The following is a 22,525-nucleotide window of genomic DNA, read 5'->3' on the forward strand; positions in this document are numbered from 1 at the left end:
CTATCTGTGGCTGTTGATTTCTCTCATGAAAACTTAGGCATAACTAATAGTTTTCAAATTTGATACTTCGGAGGCAGAACTTATCCTGACTTAAGCTAAATAACAGTATAGGGATGGATAAGGAGGGAGCTTGAGTTCAAAAGTAGGGTCAGTGCCTTTCTTGAGTTGCTTCAGATATATAACAGTTTTATAATTCTATTTCCCACGTGCATTCTTTATTTGGGTTCCCTTAGCTTCTCATTCCATGCACGATTGTGAGATGGAAACCAAGGTTAGTGACAGTGGGGAGTGGGAAATGCCTAGAAGTAGTCATTGTGAGCGGCTTAGCATCGGGAAGGCATGAAAACATAAAAGGTGTTTTCACTCCATATCACCATGATCTGACTGTGTCCTGTATTTGGGGTGAAACTTGACTGGCAACACGTAATGCTTTTTGCGTTTGTTTTGAGTGGTGACTGGCTAATTAGAAATCTTCATGCCATTTTCACAGCGTTTTAAGGGCAAATGCCCAAGTATTCCAGGCAGGTACAATTTTCTGACCCATAGCATATACCGGGCATTTGACTCTTCTCAACTCTGCCCACCTTTCGACATGTGTCAGGGGTTAGGGTTTATTATCCGACGGAGAGTGTAGAGCAGGCTGTCCCAGTTCCATGGTACTCAGTGGCGCACAGACACAGAGCCTGAAAGTAAATATTAGTAGTAACATGGGATCAGGTCTCTCCAATAGACCACTGCACCGCAGGAGGGACGAAAGCTATTTAGTTATAATACGACATCTCCACACCAGTGACACGTGAGATTGCAGCACTGCTGCCAAGAAACAGAGCAACCCATCATACACTTAGGAGCCAGATGGGGATGGGAGAGTCCAAGCAATATTCCAGAATTCACGTCCAGGGATCTCAACAGACCTCTACAGCAGTAGTGCGCAGTAGAGGGCGAGGTAATAAAGATGCAATGGGTCACGATGCAAAGGTTAATCTACATCTGAGGTGCTGTTCATTATCCTAGGGGGGGACATTGCACCAGTCCAAACGACTCTTCATTGAGGATAGGTTAAAGCCAACTTTATTGGAAAGCTATCCTAGTGGTAGCTGTATTGCGGGCAGCCTTCAGGCTAAGTCTTGAAGGAATGTAGAGCAGCTGGCTTTACCAGTCTATATTGGCATGAATGAGTAAAGGAGAAGAGAACAGGTGTATAACAATATATGTATTTGTTTTAAACACATTCCTTTAGTTCCTTTACGAGGCTATAGGCAAGAAATTACAGTCGGTAAACTTATTCTAACACACAAGTAAATGGGCACAATATACGTTGAGCCTATGATGAGATTAGTGGCGATTAATTACAGTCTGTAGGCCTATATAACACATAGTAATATAGCACCATATACGTGGAGCTCTAGGGGTGTCCCAAAGCCATATATCAATAAAGTGTAGGGGAACGACGAATGGCATAGAGACAGGGCATAGAGCCAGTAGAAAGACTACTTGGGGGTCCTGATAATGCTACACACCCTTATGTCACACCTATAAGGTGCCCAAGAGCCTAGTTGCGACATCACATAGTTCTGGGGATGCGTGTGGCCATGTCCGGTTGGCTAGGATGATATTTACCAGAAGCCAAAGTGGCGAGCGAACAAGGCCCTTGGGCCAGCTTACAGGGGGAGCTATGGCATTCATTGGAGCCCACAGGCTTATTCTTAGCCAGGGTTATGTTAATAGGCACCACACGGTAGCAAGAAGTTTAAATGCGCTACGGGTGTCACAAACTGATGCTGCTGACCACTCGCTACGGAGAGTAAGGTGGGGAGTGCACCTGGGGTTCATCTCAGCTAAAGCCTGGTATCGGAGGGCATTGAATGCAGACGGGTGGGGCAGCTTTCGTTAAGAAGCCAGAAACATTACCTAAATATACAATATTATGGCACGGCATTTCACAATGTGGATTGTCCTAAGGTAACAATGGATGGGCTATTGCATTCACGGGGGACTACAGGTCGAAGCTTTCACGAAGGTCATATTACCAGACACCCTTAGGTAGCCCTAATGTAAATGTCAGCAAGTGGCATAAAGCCTAGCATCTGAGTACGTGGAATGCAGGCATGTGTGGATCAACGTGGGGGGTGAAGTCAGGAACATTACCTAAATATACAGTACGATTCCATGGCATTTCACCCCGTGTATGGTCCTGAAGTAACAATGGTTGGGCTATTGCATTCATTAAGGACCACAGGTCTAAGCTTTCATGAAGGGCTTACCACCAGGCACCCGTAGGTAGCCATAACGTGGATGTCCGCAAGTGGCACAAGCTGTCACTTTACTGCACACGAATGAGTAGTCATCTGGCGCTAAGGTTATCGAAAAACTTACTTAGCAAGTAAGTGATGCTAATGTAAGACTAGCACGTGTACAGCAGTTATCGCCAGAAACACTAATGGTTTGTGTTTATCTTTTCCACTTATGTATGGCCGGGTCCATGGTGGACATCTGGAGTGCTCCACATCACAACAGCTGCAACAGGTGGACAGCTCAAGGGATGCTTCCGTCAGTCACGGCCGGGTCCAGGGCGGATACTGGAGGGGTGCTCCACACCGCAACATCAGCAGCGGGTGGACGTCAAAAGGGAAGCATACGTCGAGAAAGAGGACACCAAGGGCCCAAGTATTGCTGGCAGGTGTAAGTGCTACCCATTCCCTAAGGTGGAAGTGGGAATTGTCACCCAGGTTTTCTCGATCTTTTCCTGGTTCTGGCAGTTTCTCCAACCTGTGACGCAGGGGAGGAACTCATCACCAGAAGGGGAGGTGCTACAATGTGCCAGCGCAAGCAACAGGCTGGACGCGGGACAGGGAAGAGTTGGTTTGGGGGACTGTGCCTTGGTCAGTTCAGGAACTTCTTTCAGGGACTCTTAGCTCAGCAGCCCGACCCCCCGTCAGTGGTGATACTTCACCTAGGAGGGACTGACTTGGCCAAACTTGGGAGGCGAATACTCATTGATGAGTTCATCTCCACTGTGGGTGGGTCTTCAGGACTTGCCCGGGTGGCACAGTAGTAGGGTCTCAACCTATCCCGCGGTGGCAGGGGCGAGGGGCGGACTCGGTCAGGGCGTTGAATCACTCGATAGAGAGGATCAACACACAGTGGGAAAAATTATTTCAAGCCCCCCCTCGGATGCAGACGATCCAACATGGGTGTATTTGAGGTGCATAATTCTACCTGGTGAGGGGAGTCCATTTGACGGAGGAAGGAAGGGTCCTGTGGTCTGATAATATCAGGGCCTAGTTGAAAGGTTTTGATAAAGTGAGAACTTTCTAGGGTAGGTCAAGGCAGGGGGAGGCCAGATCGTCGGTTAACAATGCTGGCCTGTGGCGGTAAGGTCATTATCGGTGAGCACATATTTGAGGTCTGAGGGGGCGGGCATCATCCTATGGAGGTTCCCGCCCAGGGGGAGGGGCCTGCGGGCCACTCCCAGAACTCCAGGGGCAAGGTAATGGATGCTGCAAAGCAAAGGAGCGCGGGTAGGAGTAGTTCACGCTTTCCTTAGGCTGGTAGCCACCCCGCGCGCGTGGACTCATGACGCCACCGGCGCAGAGTAAGGGCCCTCCTTTAGTGGGTAAATGGAGTTCAGGGCGTAGACCGGGCAATTCCCGGGGTAACACTGCGCATGCGCACATCCAGAGGGGAGGCGCAGCTTGTAGGACCTGACACCGGTAGTGACCCTGCCATATGGCCAGAAATGTACAAAAATTCTAGATGAGGATGTTTAGTCTAAGTTAGGAAACAACATGTATTAGAGTTTTGTTAAAGTCAGGCTCTCAAACTTGTTGCTAAGAATTATGTACCTAAATGTCCTGCTGAATTTTTGTATAAATTGTTTATTATGCAATTAAAAAACCTTTTTTAATTTCATACTTTAATAAATACGGCCGGGCGACTAGCGCCCGCCTTCCAAAAAGTAAAGATGTCTCGTGTCCACGTTCCTGGGTATTCGGTGCCGGATTGGGGGGGAGGCGGCAGCTAGTCGCTGACCATGTGAAAAGGGGGGGCCCTCGGCCCCCCCGCACGCATGGCGGCGCGGCGACCGTCGCCCCCACTGTCTCCTTTGTCGCCATTCGGCGGTGGGGGCGTGCCCTGGGGGGCGCGGCCCACCGCCGATTGGCTGGCGGCCTCCTTGACCCGGATCCTGGGAAGTGGGTCCGGGTCAGGGGGGGCGGGCCATAGGAGGGGCCACATGGCCCCTCGGGAATAAAGAGATAGGGAGCGCCCAGGAGACCCTCTTGTCCCTGGACGCTCCCTCGCCGAAACGGTGTGCCCCGCGCTCGGGGCTTCTTTGTTTTCCCACCCACCATCCCTTGGAACAAAAAGTTTTGTAGCAGTTCTTATGTCTGGTTGAATGGTAAGTTTTGAAGGTACGGTCCACGGGTCTCACAGGGTAATAGAGATGGAACTGTTGGTGTATTTTGTTGATGCTTTTGTCTAGGAATTTTTCCCCTTTTAGCAAGTCAGGTGGGAAGTGAATTGTATTTGATGCTAAGTGTCTTTAGGCCTTTTTTCCCTTTGTAGCTATACGTTGATACTGTTATTTATTAGCCAGTGTAGCTGTCCTTTAGAATTTTTTCCCATAGGTCGTCGTATTTATTAGGTATGGGGCATGCGGTAAGGTCATTATCGGTGAGCACATATTTGAGGTCTGAGGGGGCGGGCATCATCCTATGGAGGTTCCCGCCCAGGGGGAGGGGCCTGCGGGCCACTCCCAGAACTCCAGGGGCAAGGTAATGGATGCTGCAAAGCAAAGGAGCGCGGGTAGGAGTAGTTCACGCTTTCCTTAGGCTGGTAGCCACCCCGCGCGCGTGGACTCATGACGCCACCGGCGCAGAGTAAGGGCCCTCCTTTAGTGGGTAAATGGAGTTCAGGGCGTAGACCGGGCAATTCCCGGGGTAACACTGCGCATGCGCACATCCAGAGGGGAGGCGCAGCTTGTAGGACCTGACACCGGTAGTGACCCTGCCATATGGCCAGAAATGTACAAAAATTCTAGATGAGGATGTTTAGTCTAAGTTAGGAAACAACATGTATTAGAGTTTTGTTAAAGTCAGGCTCTCAAACTTGTTGCTAAGAATTATGTACCTAAATGTCCTGCTGAATTTTTGTATAAATTGTTTATTATGCAATTAAAAAACCTTTTTTAATTTCATACTTTAATAAATACGGTCGGGCGACTAGCGCCCGCCTTCCAAAAAGTAAAGATGTCTCGTGTCCACGTTCCTGGGTATTGGGTGCCGGATTGGGGGGGAGGCGGCAGCTAGTCGCTGACCATGTGACAAATGTTAAGGCCAAAGGTAAAAATCTGATCAAAAGTATCAGAAGGACTGACCAGAAATAAAATGTAAAATCTACCCGTCTCCACTTCCATGATCTCATTTTGGCTTTGCTGGCTATTTTTGCTATATCCTGGTGCATAAGTGTGGAGATAGGTTAATTCATAGAAAAACGAAAACATAGTCACCACACTGGAGGAAACCAAATAATGGAAAAAACTACTTTAAGGAAAGTCAATTTTAAGGAAATACAAAAAAATCTAAAATGAAAGGAAGCATTTTACATTTTGAAGGAAAGATAATTTTAAAGAAAATCCAAAATGACATTAAACTTGGGTGTAGTCTAGGACTACTGTGGGGTTTTTAGACTCGGGGATGAATCACGTTTAGGGTGATGAAGGTGTTCTTTAAGGTCAGTAATAATTGGTGTTACGGCATAGTTTGGGGTTTTTAGGGTTTAGAGATGGATGGAGTGTAGGGGAGGTGAGGGCTTTTTAGGGTTAATGGATGAGTGGAGTTTAGGTGTGTCAGGTGTTTTTAGGTTTCAAGGATGTGTGGAGTGTATGGGTGTCAAGAGGTTTTAGGGTTAATGGATGGGCGTAGTTTTAGACTGGTGAGGGTTTCTAAGGTTCAATTATGGGTAGCAGCTGGGGTGGTGAAGAGGTTTTAGATTTCAGGTTGGGGTGGAGTTTAGAGTAGTGGGAGGTTTTGAGAATTCAAGGATGGGTGGCGTTTAGATGTAGAGATGAGGTTTTAGGGTTCAGGGATGAGTAGTTTAGAGTGATGAGTTCTTATGGGTCATGGATGGCTATGATTAGAGGCGGAGTGGGTGTTTTAGAGTTCAAGGAAGGATGGAGTTTGGGTGTGCTGAGATGTTTTAAGGTGTATGGAATGTGTGGGTTTTAGGATTAGAAAGGAGTTTAAGGTTCAGGAATGGGTGTGGATAGGGGTAGTGAGTGATTTTAGGGTTCAGGGATGGTGGATTTTTGGGGTAGAAACGGTTTTAGGCTTCAGGCATGAGGGTTGTTTAGGTGTGGTTAGGGGGTTTTAGGGGCAGGAATTGATGATATTTAGGAGTTGTGAAAGGTAAGCAAAAGATGTTGTTTGCCGGTGGTGATGGCTCAAAGAATTAAAAGCTTCCAAAGTAATTGTCTGACAATGTAGATTATATAAATATGAACTAATGTCCTTTGATGTAAACCACTGAAATAAATATCTCAAACAAACATTTTTTTTTTAATTGAGACCTACAACTATTGCATATACACATAATAAATAAGCATTCAAAATCCAATTTTTACCAAAAAGACTTTCTATAAATTGGTTTATACGAAAAGGTAAACGCCATTCATTCTGAAAATTTCCATTAAACAGTTTAGATAAAATGTTTTCTCAGTAATGACATTCCATGAAATAGTTTTTCTATGAAATCACATAAAACCCTTGAGGCCTTCTGAATATTGGAGACGGGAGGATTGTTGATAGTGCTGCCATCGATAAGTACCACCTGAAACTTGTGATAAAAAAATGTTGCCTGGATCAATAGCATTTTAATCACAGTTCTATTTCTTTAGCGTGTTGGAATCGTGGGACCATCCCAGTTAATATTTTTCAGATAAGTTTCTGAAGCATGGTCAGGGTCAGTCAGGTTTTATGTCTCATGAAGATTTTCTAACATCATGTTTTAAAATATTTTGTTGTTAAGGTCACAGGGCTACACTAGACAAGTTAAAGAGAAGAATATTATTTGCAGAAGAAGAGATGATGGCTGACCCCCAGGCAGTATACATCAATCATGTCGAGCAGGACTGGACTGGTGATTCAGACACCCTGGCCTTTTTCTGCTCAACTGCAGGCCACAAGGCTGCTTTTAGACCTGGATGGAATGCCAGGACTCAAACATGACCCATGGTACCATACAGTCACAACCTCCTACATTATAGGACTGGTTTGAACTTTTTTGCCAGTGCTAACTTTGGTTTCCATTCTGGTACTGATGTCGACATTGCAGGTAATTCTTGCCCTTGATGTCTCGTTTGCCACCACTAGGTGATTTTACTCGGTAGAGACATTTGGGAGGCACCCTAAGTGGGTTAGGTTTTGTTTTTATTTTGTTTTTTTGGCTAAGGGCTATGGTGCCAAGCCTGTCCTTTGAGGTGAATAGTCTAGGATTAGTAGAGCAACAGAAGAAACTGGATACCTAAAAAAATATTTTGACAATTTAATTGATGAGAATCTAAACGGAGGTAATAGGCATGTTCTAATGTCATTGTTTCCTTTGTCAGGCTTCTCACAAAGGGCTACGGTTCTCAATTGATCAAACAGGAGGCACATGGTGACATACGCCAGAGGGCAAAGGAAGACACATTGAGATGTGTCAAGAAATACAGACCTTACCCAAAAATCAAAGAGGTGACATGGAGGTAGGTGCAGTCTAGAGCTCAGCGAAGGAGAGATAACATCCTTGCAATAACAGAAAAGTTGGTGAAACAATACAGAGTAATAGAGGGTATCCAAGACAGGAAAGAGGCAGATTGTTTGCTTTAAACATTTATGGAAGGTTATTTGGACCAAGGTAAGGTTTAGGTGCAAACATTCTGACATGCTTTTGTAAAAACTGAGAAAGCGGCCTAGCGTGTAGCGCAGGTTAATTTGATGAAATGCCTATCCTGCTTTTCAAATTGCCAATTCTGGGTTTGGTGCAAAAGAAGCATTCAGTAGAGGTAAGTATAACTGTGTGATTTATTTAGGGACTCGTATTTACCACACGCAGGCAGATCTATTAGAGGGTAATGTGAGGAGAGCCGTAAGGGGCTACAGGGATGTATGACATTCTGGAAAACGCTTCCGCTGTCCGTAGCAGGGCGAGTATCTCTGCTTAAGATGGTGGCACTGCCTAAACTTCTATATTATTTTAGGACCCTCCCCATCTGCATTCCGGCGACAATTTTTAAACGATTACAGTCAATGATCACAGGCTCTCTTTGGTAGGCGACGGGTGGCCTTGAAAACCCTATTACGCCCGAGAGGGGAAGGTGGTTTAGCGGTACCGTCCTTCAAATCCTATTACCTTGCGGCCCAACTGCAATGGTTTACCCAGGTGGTGGCATTAGAGTTGCGGGGAGTGGGTGACCGAGAAGGCGGAAGAGTGCCCGACAGATATTGTCTTGTATCATTTTACAGCGACCGGTGTCCCTCAGGGCACTCTCCTTAGAAGTCAAAACTTATAGATTGAGTTGGAATAGAAGCCAACGGAGGGCACAGATTGCACGCCCCTATGCTCCTGAAATTCCTATCAGTGTGTGCACTATACTCCCCCATGGGGGTAATTGATCGGCGAGTCACCAATGCACTGACATGGGCCTGCCAGCGATAGGAGATCTGGATGAGGAGAATGTTCTCCTACCCTTTGAGACTCTGAGGGACCACTATGACCTGCCCCGTGGGGATTACTTGATCCACTCGGCCCTAGGCGGTAGGGAGGACGGTGGCAGAGTCTCCCCGACCCGCTTTGCGTCCAGTAAGCATTTTGGGAGCACTAGCCAGCCATTGTTCGATGTGTTATTGGAAATATAGAATTTTTGAAGCCTGATCAAATTTTAAATGTAACGAAGTTCTTGATTTTAAAAGAATATTGTTGCACTGATTTTACTGTGTTGACTGCCTGATTTTCACATTGAACATCTTTTGGTGTTACAGTTGTAACCGGGGGACCCACACTCACCTGGGGAAGCCTGTGCTCGATCACACTGCCTGCCCGCCCCGTTCCGACTCGGTAACCAGTACCGTTGAGCGGAGGGCGGGACAGGAAGAGCCAGGGACTTCGAACCTCACGAGCGGTTAGCGCTCTAGCTCTCAGATAGGAAGGGCTATTTAGCCCTCTCGTCGCAACGAGCGCGCAGCGGTCGCGCGCAGGGGAGCGCTTAAGGACACGCCTAAGACAAGCCAAAAACAAGCCCGTCTGCGCCCGTCCACGACTGGACGGGGCCAGAGGCCATGGCTTTAACATCTTTGCCTAACCATGAAGGGCACCCTTCAAAAGGGGTGAGTTATTCTTCCAGAGCTCTTTTAGCTATACAGGTAGCCCCTTTGGCTGGCTGTGTAAGAGAGGAGGGTCTTCCCCCACAGGGACCGTTTTTCATGTCGTAACTGTAGGTTTCAAGCTCAGCATAAATACGATGGTATAGATCCATATCGAAATATGCCTAAAAAAATGGTATCTCATAGAAAATTGGGTTGGAAAAACGTACTTTGTAATATACGATCATTGCCCAAGCGTTACACCAAGGTCTGGGATCTTATTTCAACTCACCAACCGGATCTCTGTTTTCTTACAGAAACGTGGCTCAAACCCCACTCAGTCCCTGCCATTACCCTTGGGATCCCCGCAGGATACAAAATAACGAGATTAGATCTCCCTATCAAGGTAGGAGGTGGTATTGCCATAGTACACAGGAGTAGTATAGCTCTTTCCGTCTTAGATCAGTATTGCACCTCAGATCTAGAGATGATGATTTTCAAAATAGATACCTCAGAAAAGAACAGCTGGAAAGGGGCTTTACTATATCGGCCTCCTGGTCCTTGTACTAAATTCTCGATCTCTCTGATAGAGGCATTAGCCCCGCATGTCAGTACTGGTAGAGATTTTTTACTATTAGGAGACTTTAACATTCATAGTGAGTTGAAGGATAATGTGGAAACCCAATCCCTCTTGACGGATCTCTCGCTGATCGGTCTTGTACAGCATAATACTGGTCCTACTCATCAGGCTGGCCACACTCTAGATTTAGTTCTTTCTAACTCTCCTGCAATCATGTGTCATACACCAAAGCAGGTTAATTGGACTGATCATTTTATTTTAGAATTCACCATGCCTAACCCTTGTAAAGCTTTTAATAACTCACTACCTCTACCAGAGAAGAGGAGACAATGGCATAAGGTGTCTCATGAGACTTTTAAGGAGGCCTTCGTATCACCAAATATTATGCCCACTGAGAAAATTGAGATAGCACTTTTTAAATATGAGCCAGCCATTCAAATAGCGGTGGAACACATTGCCCCTATGAAATCCTACAAACCCCGACCAGCCCAGAAGCAGGAATTCTGGTTCTCAGATCAGTTACGAGCTCTCAAACGTGCAACCAGAAATTTAGAAAGGGTCTGGAGCTCCTCACACCAGGAAACAGATAAAATATGCTACCACGCAGCTTTAAGCTCCTATCATAAAGCCATTAGAACAGCCCGCAAGAATTATATTGTGTCTCAGCTTTTGGCTGCTGGGAGTGCTTCTAAAGTACTATATCAGATTCTGGAGACTTTTATTAAACCAGCTGCCTGTGAAAGTATAGATATGCCGTCTCAACATTTGTGTGACGACATCTCATGCATTTTTACAGAGAAGATAGACAGAATCTATGAAAAAATCACGGATTCCAATCTCTCTACTGGTCAGTTTAAGGGTCCACTTCATGTTATAGAAGGGGCTAGGATTGCCACACTCTCTAGGTTCCCAGGCATCTCTTTGAAGGAGGTGGAGGACCTGGTGAACCAAATAAAAAGCGGATGTCCATCAGATCAGATTCCAGCCAGAATTATGCCGATGGTTGGCAAGGTGCTCGGTCCTGCGATCCAGGGCCTTGTCAACCTCTTGCTTGCTGAGGGCTGTGTCCCGCGGCAGTGGAAAAAGGCATTGGTAAAACCTATACGGAAGAACACCTCCATTCCATGGACGGACCTATCCAATCTCAGGCCCATATCCCTGCTTCCTTTTCCGAGTAAGATCACGGAGAAGCATGTGAACAAGCACCTTTCAAGTTCCATTGAACAAACCGGAAGCCTAGACCACTCTCAATCTGGCTTTAAGCCAAATCACAGCACTGAATCGGCCTTGCTGTCGGTAATGGATGATCTTCGCATGTACCAGGACAAGGGTTTTTCGGTTGTCCTGGTACTGTTAGACTTATCGGCAGCGTTCGATACGATATCGCACAACATCTTGACTAGACGTCTTGCAGAGATCGGACTAGAGGATAGGGCACTGGCTTGCCTGAAGAGCTTTCTGTCCGAGCGCACTCAATGTGTGAACATGGGTGAGTTTCGATCAGCAGAGGTTAAGATCACCAAGAAGGTGCCACAGGGCTCATGTCTGAGCCCAACTCTTTTTAATATCTATGTGGCCCCCGTGGCAAAAATTATGAGAGCCTTTGGCTTCATCCCGGTGTCCTACGCTGATGACACCCAGCTCCTCTTCCCGTTCAAATCTCTCACTTCGGAGGTTAAACAATCTTTCTCCGAAGGTATGAAGGCGGTTTCTCAATGGATGTCATCGAACCTACTTCAGTGCAACATGGGCAAGACGGAGGTCATGCTGTTTGGAGAGGCTAAACTACAATGGGCCCCAGACTGGTGGCCGTTAGATCTTGCCCCAGTTCCTGAACCAAAACAGGTAGTAAAGAATCTGGGGGTCCGCCTGGACCATGAGCTATCTTTGAAACAACACGGGAATACCATAGTGGGATCCTGTTTCCATGTCATAGGACTCCTACGCAAAGTATTCCTGCTACTTCCAGATTCCGCACGAAAAACTCTGGTCCAGGCTTTAGTGCTTAGTCGGCTTGACTACTGCAAGGGACTGCTGGCATCTGCAAATGAAGAAGTCTTGGATAAACTTCAAGTAATACAAAACACTGCTGCCAGGCTGGTTCTGAATGCCCCCCCCCCCCCCCCCAGGTCTCCCTCCAAACCGCTTTTGGAAAAGTTGCACTGGCTGTCAGTCTGGCAGAGAGGGAAATTTAAGATCTGCTGTGTAGTTCACAAAGGCGTATATGGGCCGGGACCCTCCTATCTGGCTGAGAAATTTGTTCCATATGTTCCTGTCCGCACCCTCAGGTCCAGTGACCAGCTGCTCCTGCGAGTTCCTAGGATTAGAAAGGCGAGGCAGGGTGGCAAAGCTCTATCAGTGGCTGGGCCTGTACTATGGAACAAGCTCCCATTTTTGTTGAGGCAATGTCCAGATCATTTGATCTTTATGAAAAAGCTGAAAACCTTTTTATTTAAAATGTGACATGGCTCTTAAATCTTTTCTCTAGCTCCCATCCCTCATCACTGGCTATTTCTTCCTCCCTTGCTACTGGTGTTTCTTTTGGCGCAGAGATACTCCTCCGGGAGTGGATTCTAGCAGGATATAAACCCATAAATAAATAAATAAATAGTGGCGGCAATTCAAAAACATTGGGGGGAACGACTATCCGAGCCAAAGACCTCCATGATCTGCTAATATGTAGTGTTAGCGGCGGGCACAATTCATGCGGTTTCGTGCCGAATCACACATGAGAGGCTTGCCCCCCTAGTAGCATTACAACAGAAGTGGGAGGAGGACTTGGATTGTGAGATCTCAGAGAAAGTGTGGGCGGAATTGGTTGAGCGTCCCTGGAAATGCAATAGGAATGCTAGATTCCAACTGGTCCAATTTTTCAAACTCCATAAAGCATACCTAACCCCGGCAAAAATTAACCAATATTTTAATGTGACCACGGTGCTGTGTCCGAGATGTGGCAAGGAGGGGGCTGATTTCAGACATATGATCTGGGATTGTCTCAATATATTGACGTATTTGGGAGGAGGTACTGGATCTGCTCTGTGATATAACTGAGAGACGCATTGACCAGAGCTGGGCCCTTCTGTACTTCACTGGTTCCCTCATACATCCAAAAATAAGATCACTAGCAAGTTCCTAGATCTAGGGCTGGTACTAGCTAAGAGGGAGATTACGAAACATTGGAAGGCTAAAGGAGGCCCGAGTTATCAAGATGGAGGAATGTATTTCTTAGATGGGCTGAATGTGAGGGTACTGCAAGATTGCAGGCAGCAAGCCGAGCGAATAGTGAAAAGGCACTGTAGACTGCAAGGGCTTAGGAAGCGCTCACATTATTGTTGAAAACATCAGAATCGGACTCGGATTGGGACTCTACAGTGAATTAACTGAATGATCCGAGTATCCTTGCTTGATGTCTGCTGGTGTGCCATAGATGTGAGGGAGCCAGGGCGATACCTGTAATTGATCTTGGACTTACTAAAGACTCTACTGATATCCATAGAAATGTATAGGCATGTTGTAACTGATTGTCTTGCTGTACCAAGTTACTACTTCCATTCGATTTTCATACAAAATGCCACGTCTGGTGTGGAGGAGGGAGAGGAAGAAGGGGCTGGGGGGTGGAGAGGGGGGATTTTGGGTTGGTTTTATTAAGTATTTGTTATTTGTAAGCTGCTGACTGGAACTTTATCTCGTTGGCACGAATATGATGGTCCTGCACTAATGTCGGAGCTGCTTTGTGTTAATCTGGATTAATGACTTGCATTGAACTTTATTGCAGCAGACTGGAACTATATGTTAGGATAGGAATGGGGACCTCTCTGGAGACCAGATAGATGATGCGGGAACATGATATCCAGTGTATGGTGAACGATTCCTTTGTTAAAATGAATAAACAAATGTTTTTTTTTTAACCGCTTCCAAGCGGCAGGAATTTCAGCGCTGTGCTGAACATTCCAATCGCGGGTGTGGTCGTGACGGAACCATTCCGTCATCAGCACAGCTCAACCGTGGGAAACAACCTTTACAACGCAACTTTTACCACCCAGTGCCTTTACGACGCAACTTTTACAACGCAAACCATTACAACGCATTGCGCTGGGGGGCGCTCTAGGATAGGGAATAGGTTTAATTTACTGTCCAACACCTTCCCTACTATCCACGGGGACTGGAGTTGGAATAGTAAATTAAACTAGTCACTAACCAGCGCCCCAAAGCACTATGCGTTGTAATGGTATGCATTGTAAAACTCGCGTTGTAAAAGCATGCGATGTAAAAGCACGCGTTGTAATGTCATACATCCCTCAACCGTGACTGATGACGGGATGGTTCCGTCACCAGCATCGAAGGGGTTAAAAATCACAGCAGTTGAAATCACATTATGTTACTGTAGACTGTGGAAATATGTTGTTCCGTTCTCAAATAGTTCTTACTTTTACTATCTTGAAAAACAAAAGCAGATTGTTTCTTTTTGCTGCAGTTCCTTGTTCATCCCTGGTTACACCACAAAAGCAACCCCGCGTACTTTTATGTAGAATGATATACACACTTTGAAAAAGCCAGAAACAGTATTTCGTCAAATATTGGTACTTTGGGCAGGAAATTGTATGATACATCTATGATGATAGATGTAAAAAAAAGTCTGCGAGGCCATAAACACCTCACAGTGATATTACAAATTTAAGATGATAAACGCGTACAGTAGTAATCATCAAAATGGAATTCTGGGTCAGGCAAGTTCTAGCCTGGACCTGTGACTTAATGATTGCGCACAGATTGCAGCAGCAAGCAAGGAACTCACTGAACTATCACCTTGGCGTAGTGACATCACCATACTCTAAAACTAGCTAACTGCTGTAATCAAATGTGGCACATTTTGTGTTGGTGGTGCTGCGGTGTCACTGGTTACTTTTACTTCCCCATTAAAACGCCACCATGTCACACACAACCTTCGCACATGTTCTCAGTGTTGCTCACTCCACCTTAACTGTTCACTATTACAACGAGCATGGTGAAATGTGGCTTAGCATCAATATGAACTTGATAATATCACAAATTTGACCAGCACTTTAACATGTTTCTAAGCACTATGCACTATGTCCACGTCAGTCTTTTCCCACCTTTTCATAGTACTTGACTTCGTAGTCTAATATAATCCCATTAGGATGCTCAGGCTCGTGCCAAGACAGGGAGACGCTGCTTCTGGAGGTCCGATCCTTCCTGATCATGGTCACAGGTGATGGAGCTGTGGAGGAAGACGGAAAGAAGAACGAATGAGTTCGTCTCTTACATATGTTCAGTCACACACCTCAAATTCTCATACAAGCGGTTCCTAAACACAAGCCACAAGAGTTGCGTTGCGGTGCTGGCACACAAACCTAGAAACATACTGCCCTGACAAATGAACAAGCTGCGAAATCTAAGTTGCTGGAGTGCTAGTGACTTGCGAACTGATGCTTTTGCTCTGCTACATTAATGTAAGCAAGGTAAAGTCAGTGATATATTAATTAAGTAGAGTGCAATAGACCCGTGCTTAGTTTTATTGTTTAGATCCCCAGGAATATATCGGAACAAGTAGGCACTGTCTTCTGAAGAAGAGCAACTTGTGCGCATAGTGTCTCCATTGTAATTTGAAGGCTAGGATTCCTATCTAGGCTCTTCAACCTTAAAGTTCACTGAGTTGACTACCATGAAGAAAGCAGGGAAATGTGGTATTGATTTGGAGTTTCATGTAATTTGAATGTTTTTAAGCGCGACTGCATTCTTTCTGGCGGGGGGTGATTAACCGGAATTATGCCAAAGATGGGGGACTCGCCAGCGCCCAAACTCTGGAGCCTGAACCTGCCTCTCTTGAATTTCTTTGATGGTGGATGTCATTCAGAAAGATCCTTCAGTGACTCTTTTGTCGGGTGTGCCAGGGTGTGATGACAATTCTGCCAAACACAGTGTCAGAGCAGGAGCTCTGTATATAGATTTCTATCTACTACATGTTGGGTGGTGAGCTAGCAGGGGTTTCTATATCTGAATCTTCGGGTGTAATGATTAAATAATCCCCTCCACAAGTCATATGGACCTTTGCTCATCAACGTGGAGAAATGTAAAGAACCAATAATCTACATCAGATACATAGCAATAAATCATTTAATACAGTCAATAAAAAGAATTAGTGGGAGTTAAAGGGTTTCATTTTCAATTATTTTAGTTTTTCATCATTTATTCATTAAATATTAATCTTTACCGCTCAGATTAAAAGTTAATAGAATCCATTAATCAATAGTTGATTATAAAATAGAATATAATGTCCGTTATAGTAACAGTTAATATTGTAATAATACAATAAGCGTGCTCCATTAAGGATGTTCCCTAATCCAAATTATATTGGAATAAAATCCAGTAGGTGCCAGTTCAGATACCCAATAAAAAAGTCTGACGAGGCAATCAATGTATGAACAACAAGTTTTGCATATCAAGCTGGAAAGAATTCACAGCTATAAATTAGCAGACATCTAAGAAATAGATTTACCAACCTCTCTGCTGAGAGGTATAGGAAACTCAGGGATAGTTCTTTCTCATCAGGTCAACCGATGGAATAATAGAGCACTCCTAAGAATCGGTAATCTCCCTGTTTTCTCATTTCTTTATTATGGTTCATAGATAGTAAACCTTGAAAAGTTACATTGTTCATATTCTGTGGTCCAGACTGTTGTTCTCATGAATCATCCTTCCTGTTGCCTCCTCTTCTCCCGCTAAGAACCTCACTAGAAGTTGTGTAATACAAAACAAATACGTATCAGTGGTGTAGCTAAACCCACTGCCATCCCAGTAGGCCCCTAACTTTGCCATCCGGTGCAGGTAAGGGGGGGCGGTGGCCGACGGACGACTCGTTCCGGGGGGGGTGGGGGAGCCTCTGACCGGCGATGGTGGTAGTCGACAGACACGACTTGCTCACCTGCGCCTCCCCCAAATGAGTGCCACCCGGGACAGAAAGACCCCCTACACCACTCACTAACTTACAAACTGATTCTGGAAAGCTATATCTTCTGCAGCACAGAAAAACATGGGGTGCAAACAACTATTCAGTGTGGAAAGGATGCCTTTTAGTGTTAAAGCACAATTTTAGGTTGACATAGCATCAACAGTTAGGCTAACTTAAATCAGCAACATTATTTTACTTGCAGGCCTATAAACATTTAAGTTTAGTTACCTACTAAAATTTCACATTTATTAAACGTGTTATGTATAGGTCAACTTTTCCAAATTTTTAATAAAAGAGGTTTTGTTACCAAATGAAATTCGCTCTAGCACTGGAGATAAGTTGAAAAAATAGCGTGGGAAACTTTCATCAAATGGTAATGTCAATGACATCCTAGGAAACCTTCCACATTACATTAGGAGGATCAAATATGTGGGCACTGGAAATTTACCCCCAATTTGGGGGTACATTCCAGTGCCCACAGCTGGTTGAAAAAATTCCATCATCCACTACTTGTACTGGCAGTGTGAGGAAAGATGCATTATCTGCAATGGAGGACATGAATTTTACAGACAAAACTCTAAACCATCTTATCTATTTGTGAGATATTTTTTCCTTGATTGCCATTCTGGCTTTCAGAACATTTCATGCCAACAGAGTTGCTTCCATTATATTTATAAATGTGCATAGCATAATGCTTCACTCCGAAATATAGGAGAATAATATAGGGGTGAAATGTGAAATGCAAGATGAGTTTCCAGTTGCATTGTTGCCTTTCTGTCAGATCGTTGTCAGAATAGCCACCGCTACTTAACATCTCTACTTGCCCAATCATTTACTCAGCAATTGATTCAGTGCATGATACCATTGTTGCTGTTTTTTTTGGTCTAATGTGGTATCTGGTGCAGACTGTCACTCTCCACATGTAATGATTTAAAACTCACAGAGTATAGATGTATGTTACCACATTGTTTGCCCTATTATTTTTTCAGGGATAGTACGATCTCTGTTGCATTGGCATGAATGCTTCACATACAGTAAAGTTTTATGTGTCCCTTTTCTACTGGAAAGGTATCAGAAAAAGGAAAGATTGTGGCATCATGGTGGTTGCCATCAGACCTGAGCAGCATTTCAATTACACTGGAGTACTCAGAGAATTTTCGGAAATTCTGCATTACTCTTTGACGTGGAATTACTAATAATTCCGCGATTACTCCTCATGTAATCTGGGGGGAAAACATATTACAACGAGAACTCATTTAGGGAGCACGAGCAGTCGCTTGTGCTCACTATTTGTGTTCTACTGCAAAAAAATGTAGACTGCACTAGGGAAGTTAATGAGCCACCCCACACATTGGAGTCTTTGAAGAATTGCCATGTTTTCAGGGTTACTGTTTCTTGATCCCTCGAGAGGAAAAGTCTCCTAAAAGCCGGATTATAACTACATTATGCATGCTGTGTTGTGTGCTTTGCAGGTGGAAAGGATGATGCATGTCTCACTCAGTGCAAAAAGATAACTGTAGATTAGGCATGCTGTAATTTTAGTGAATAAGAAGTTTCGGTGTGCATGCCCTTAGCTGGTGAAGCGGTTAAAGTGTAGATTCCATTTTTTACAGGAGGAGATGTCAATGGAGAGCTTTAGTGTAGAGGGCCATGTAGACCTCTGCCAGAAATTCGCTGTGTGACATAGTGAAAGCAAATGGATAGTTTGATGTTGGATCATTGAAGCAAGATGAGTGATATATTACAGTGCTAGTTTGCTTCTCTAATGTTACTAGTTGGATTGAGAAGCATGCTTGGGGATACATCTGAAAATAGGGAACCTATGGGCCCTGAAGGATAACTAGCATAAAGAACTAACACATCTAGATTAGATTTTCTCCACTTTGCACCCCATTTACTGTTGTTACAGCAATACATATATTATTATTTGAGGATGACCGAGTCCTTCAATGTACTAGGGCATTGACCTTTTCACATCATGGTAGATAATCTGGATCATTATGTGGTCACCATTGTGAGTGTAACTCTAAATTAACTAGGTAGATTCCAAGACTGCTAATTGCGAACATGATTGACACTAAATTCCATTTTCTTTGAAAAAGTCAAGAGCGATGTTGCATTTTGCGGCTTCCAAGACCTGGATACATTGAATGTGGAACGTTGACTGGGCCTTAGAACTCCTATGCACAACTGCTATTGGCCCTGGAAGCAGTGCATTAAAATGAGAACACATATAATATTACCTACTAGGTATAATCTGAATTAAAAAATGTCAAAGTGATGGTCTTGCCTGTGTAGACATGTAGTATAGGTAGCTCGTTTTGGCAGTCACTGATATCCATGGCATAGCAGAGTCCTAAAAAAGAGCAGAGCCTGGTGCAAACAGCTCTGGCTGCACCTCCCTTCAAGGAGTGTTTTTTTCCACAAGGGTAGGGGTGCACCACCCGCTGTGAGCGCCTGTGAAAAAATAAAATGGCAATTAATGTATTTCATTGCTATTTTATTTTTTACCGATGAGTGTATTGCAGTGACCTCATGCCAAGAGACATACGGGGCGTGTCCTCACTGTCGATTGGAAGCATGCCAGACTGGAGCAGTGGCTGGCTGGATGCTTCAAAGTGCGCACGTCATTTTGACTGACTGTCATGAGACAGCCAGCCTGCCATGCGCACTTTGAATCTCTCCATACCAAGTTTGTTTTAGACAGCTCGGTGGAGAGCAAGCACAGGCCTCCAGGGCCCGAAGGAGCGAGCAGCCAACTCACTCCATTCCATCCTGGTACTTCTCTGATGCTAGTTAATAGCTTGAGAGCAGCGTCTGTGTTGGTTAGGGGAGTGCCAAAGCAGACTGCAGATTCTGAACACCAAGGAGGACATGCAGAAGTGGGTAAGTACCATTTATTTTAATTTTCTTCCCTTTAACTGTTAGTGTTGTTATTTTATTTTGGCTCTTTTGGAGGAGGGGTTGTTTTATCATGGGCTTTTGGAGGGAGAGGGTGTTTTATTTTGGGCTTTTGGAGGGATGGGGGTGTTTTATTTCGGGATTTTGGAGGGATGGGGTGTTTTATTTTGTTGTTTGGAAAGTGGTGGGCCACTTCGCTCGCCTCACCTCTTTCAACTGTTATGAGCTGTCCTGCCTACCTTGTGAAGTCCCTAAGCCTATGCTTGTGAACCACGTTAATATTGACATGCAATTGGTGCAGGGAACCTATATGCAGATGTTAGGTTTGAGTCAGCGACTTCATATAATACATAAAGAGATGCCTGTACATTTAATCTTACTGTTCTTAAATAAAGTGATCACAATTCACATACTTGATTAAAACAGAATTATTATCATTGACGAAGAAAGGCAATAGATAAATACCTGCCTAATAACCTGGGTCTTCCCCCCAATCCTAATATAGGCAAACATTGGTATGCAAATGATAGCTACCAGCATGTACAGCAGCTCTTATTCTCAAATAGCTCTGCATACCTCAATCGTATGCGTTCTTTCATGTGTGCTGCATCATATGAAGCACATCTTTGAACCTTATGCACATCACCAAACAACTGCTCAGAGGACAAGCCACATCCCACACCCATCAAAGCATATGTTCAGAAAGTGTGGCCGGAATCTAATTCTAATCGGAGTGCTTTGTGGCCTATGAGGGGTATTAAGCGCTATTTACATGCTACAATACCATGCGATAAGTATTTCCATTCTACATAGGAGCTCTGCTTCTCTGAAGCAAAATTTTGAATAGACCTGATGCATTGTCATATCACTAATAATATGTGCCTCGCTTGCTATGAGAGGGTTGAACTCTTTAGGTAGACAATACAGAAGAGATATTTTAGATTTATATCTCCACATATTGTAGACACGACTTTCCACTAAAAACGTTGCTGGCTACAAATGATGTTGTAAATAATGTGTTCGGAACCAACCCGAACAGTTTAGTGCCACAAACAAATACAATGCAAAGGACTGCAAAAGCAGAGAGCTGTTTTCACACAGCTAGCGGCACCACATAGATACAAGGAGGCCCATTAAACAAAGTTAAACTTATAGAAGAGTAAGCCTACATGTGTATGTTTACTCTTACACTTTTGAGTACCTTTACTACTTTTGGATGCTCACCATTTATAAGTGTAATGTTGCTCAAAAGTGTAGACGTACGTCGCCATTTCTTGAAACAGGGTGTGGAGTCAGTGAAATGTGATATACAGACATTGGGCCCAATTCACAGAACTAACTTAAGACAAAATCCTAAAGTTACTACTTTTGGTATTCACAGAAGTTAGGATTTTGTCTTAAGTTTGTCTTAAGACAAACTTAAGACAGACTTAAGTTAGAATTTTGTCTTAAATCTGTCTTAACTGTGTCTTAAGTCTGACTTAAGACAAACTTAAGACAAAATCCTAACTTCTGTGAATACCAAAAGTAGTAAGTTTAGGATTTTGTCTTAAGTTAGTTCTGTGAATCGGGCCCATTGAGTAACTCCTACTAGTGACCTTCCTGCTGTATTTGCTGTTCTGCATACTTGGCAAAGATCTCCAAAATCGGGGTGGAGATCTCCCTATGTTAAAATATGGGGACATATTGTAAAATATAATTGAAGTAAAAATTAAATAAATATCTGTAAATTCAAAGGCAATGTAAATTATTTTTCGTTATGTATTTTAAATAAAGAATACAATTTTGAAATTGCTTCAGCACTATCTAAATGTTACATTAAAATGTAATTAAAATATATCACATTAAATTGAAATTAGTTTTTAAAGATTTATTTTAAAAAACTAATGTAAAATAAAATATTTATATGTATTTATTATGTACTAAAAGTTGCTAAAAGTTATGTCTAGAATTAATTTGTGTTAATAACATTTTTTTAAAGGTATATTTATTTTAAAATCTAAAAAGGTTAATAAAATATTTTTTAATGGAAAAATATTTATTGATAATTCAAATTTTATATTTTAAATTAAATACATTTGTATATTTCTAAAAGGTTTTCATAAATTAGTGTAGTATAACAATATTTCGTGTAGGGTTCTATTTCATGTCCCTATCTCAATTATTTTCCAGGGAAGGGTGTTTCATTACCTATGACTGGCCAAGGGTGGGGCTGGGCTTACCCCAGCCTGGAGCTGGAGTACTGTTACAACTGTTTTGGATCTTTTATGGCTATAGAAAATATAGAACAGCAGTTTATGGATTGCAATTGGCTTACTCTACAGGTGTCTTACCATAATATTTTGCCACCCACATTGATATATTTCCCCCTGATATGACTGCTGAAACATACAGCTTTGTTTAGTCCGGCTTGCTAAGAACTATTTCAGAGTGAGGACCTCAAAAAATGTTTGCACCTATTTCTCATTGTTTTTTTACCCAATGTGATCACTCAATTTTACTACCAGGTAGAACAAGGTAGTAAATGAGTGTGCATAGCCCAAGCAATTTAACAAGTGCAATAAAAGCTCACTCAACTCAGTATCACCTTCAATGTACATATGTGTATACAAATCACTAGCAGACCTGTCAACTGACACAGTGCCACAGTGTGATATACACTAATGGCACTTTTCACACAATCACCTGGGAAAAGCAGATACTACATAGCACAAGAACAAGTGAGCTGGACAC

General features: G+C 43.7%; 1 protein-coding gene across 2 annotated transcripts in view; it reads right to left on the bottom strand.

Moving 5' to 3' along the window:
• EPHA3 (EPH receptor A3) overlaps window positions 1-22,525 on the bottom strand; it is a 960,369-nt gene that overhangs the window by 375,270 nt on the left and 562,574 nt on the right. For both annotated transcript variants that reach the window (XM_078657673.1, XM_078657672.1), the window contains exon 6: window positions 15,036-15,160. In XM_078657673.1, coding sequence (XP_078513799.1) covers window positions 15,036-15,160 — 125 coding nt within the window. The remainder of the gene's footprint in view (window positions 1-15,035; window positions 15,161-22,525) is intronic.

This window comes from Lissotriton helveticus, chromosome 8 (assembly GCF_964261635.1).
Source record: "Lissotriton helveticus chromosome 8, aLisHel1.1, whole genome shotgun sequence".
Lineage (NCBI taxonomy): Eukaryota > Metazoa > Chordata > Amphibia > Caudata > Salamandridae > Lissotriton > Lissotriton helveticus.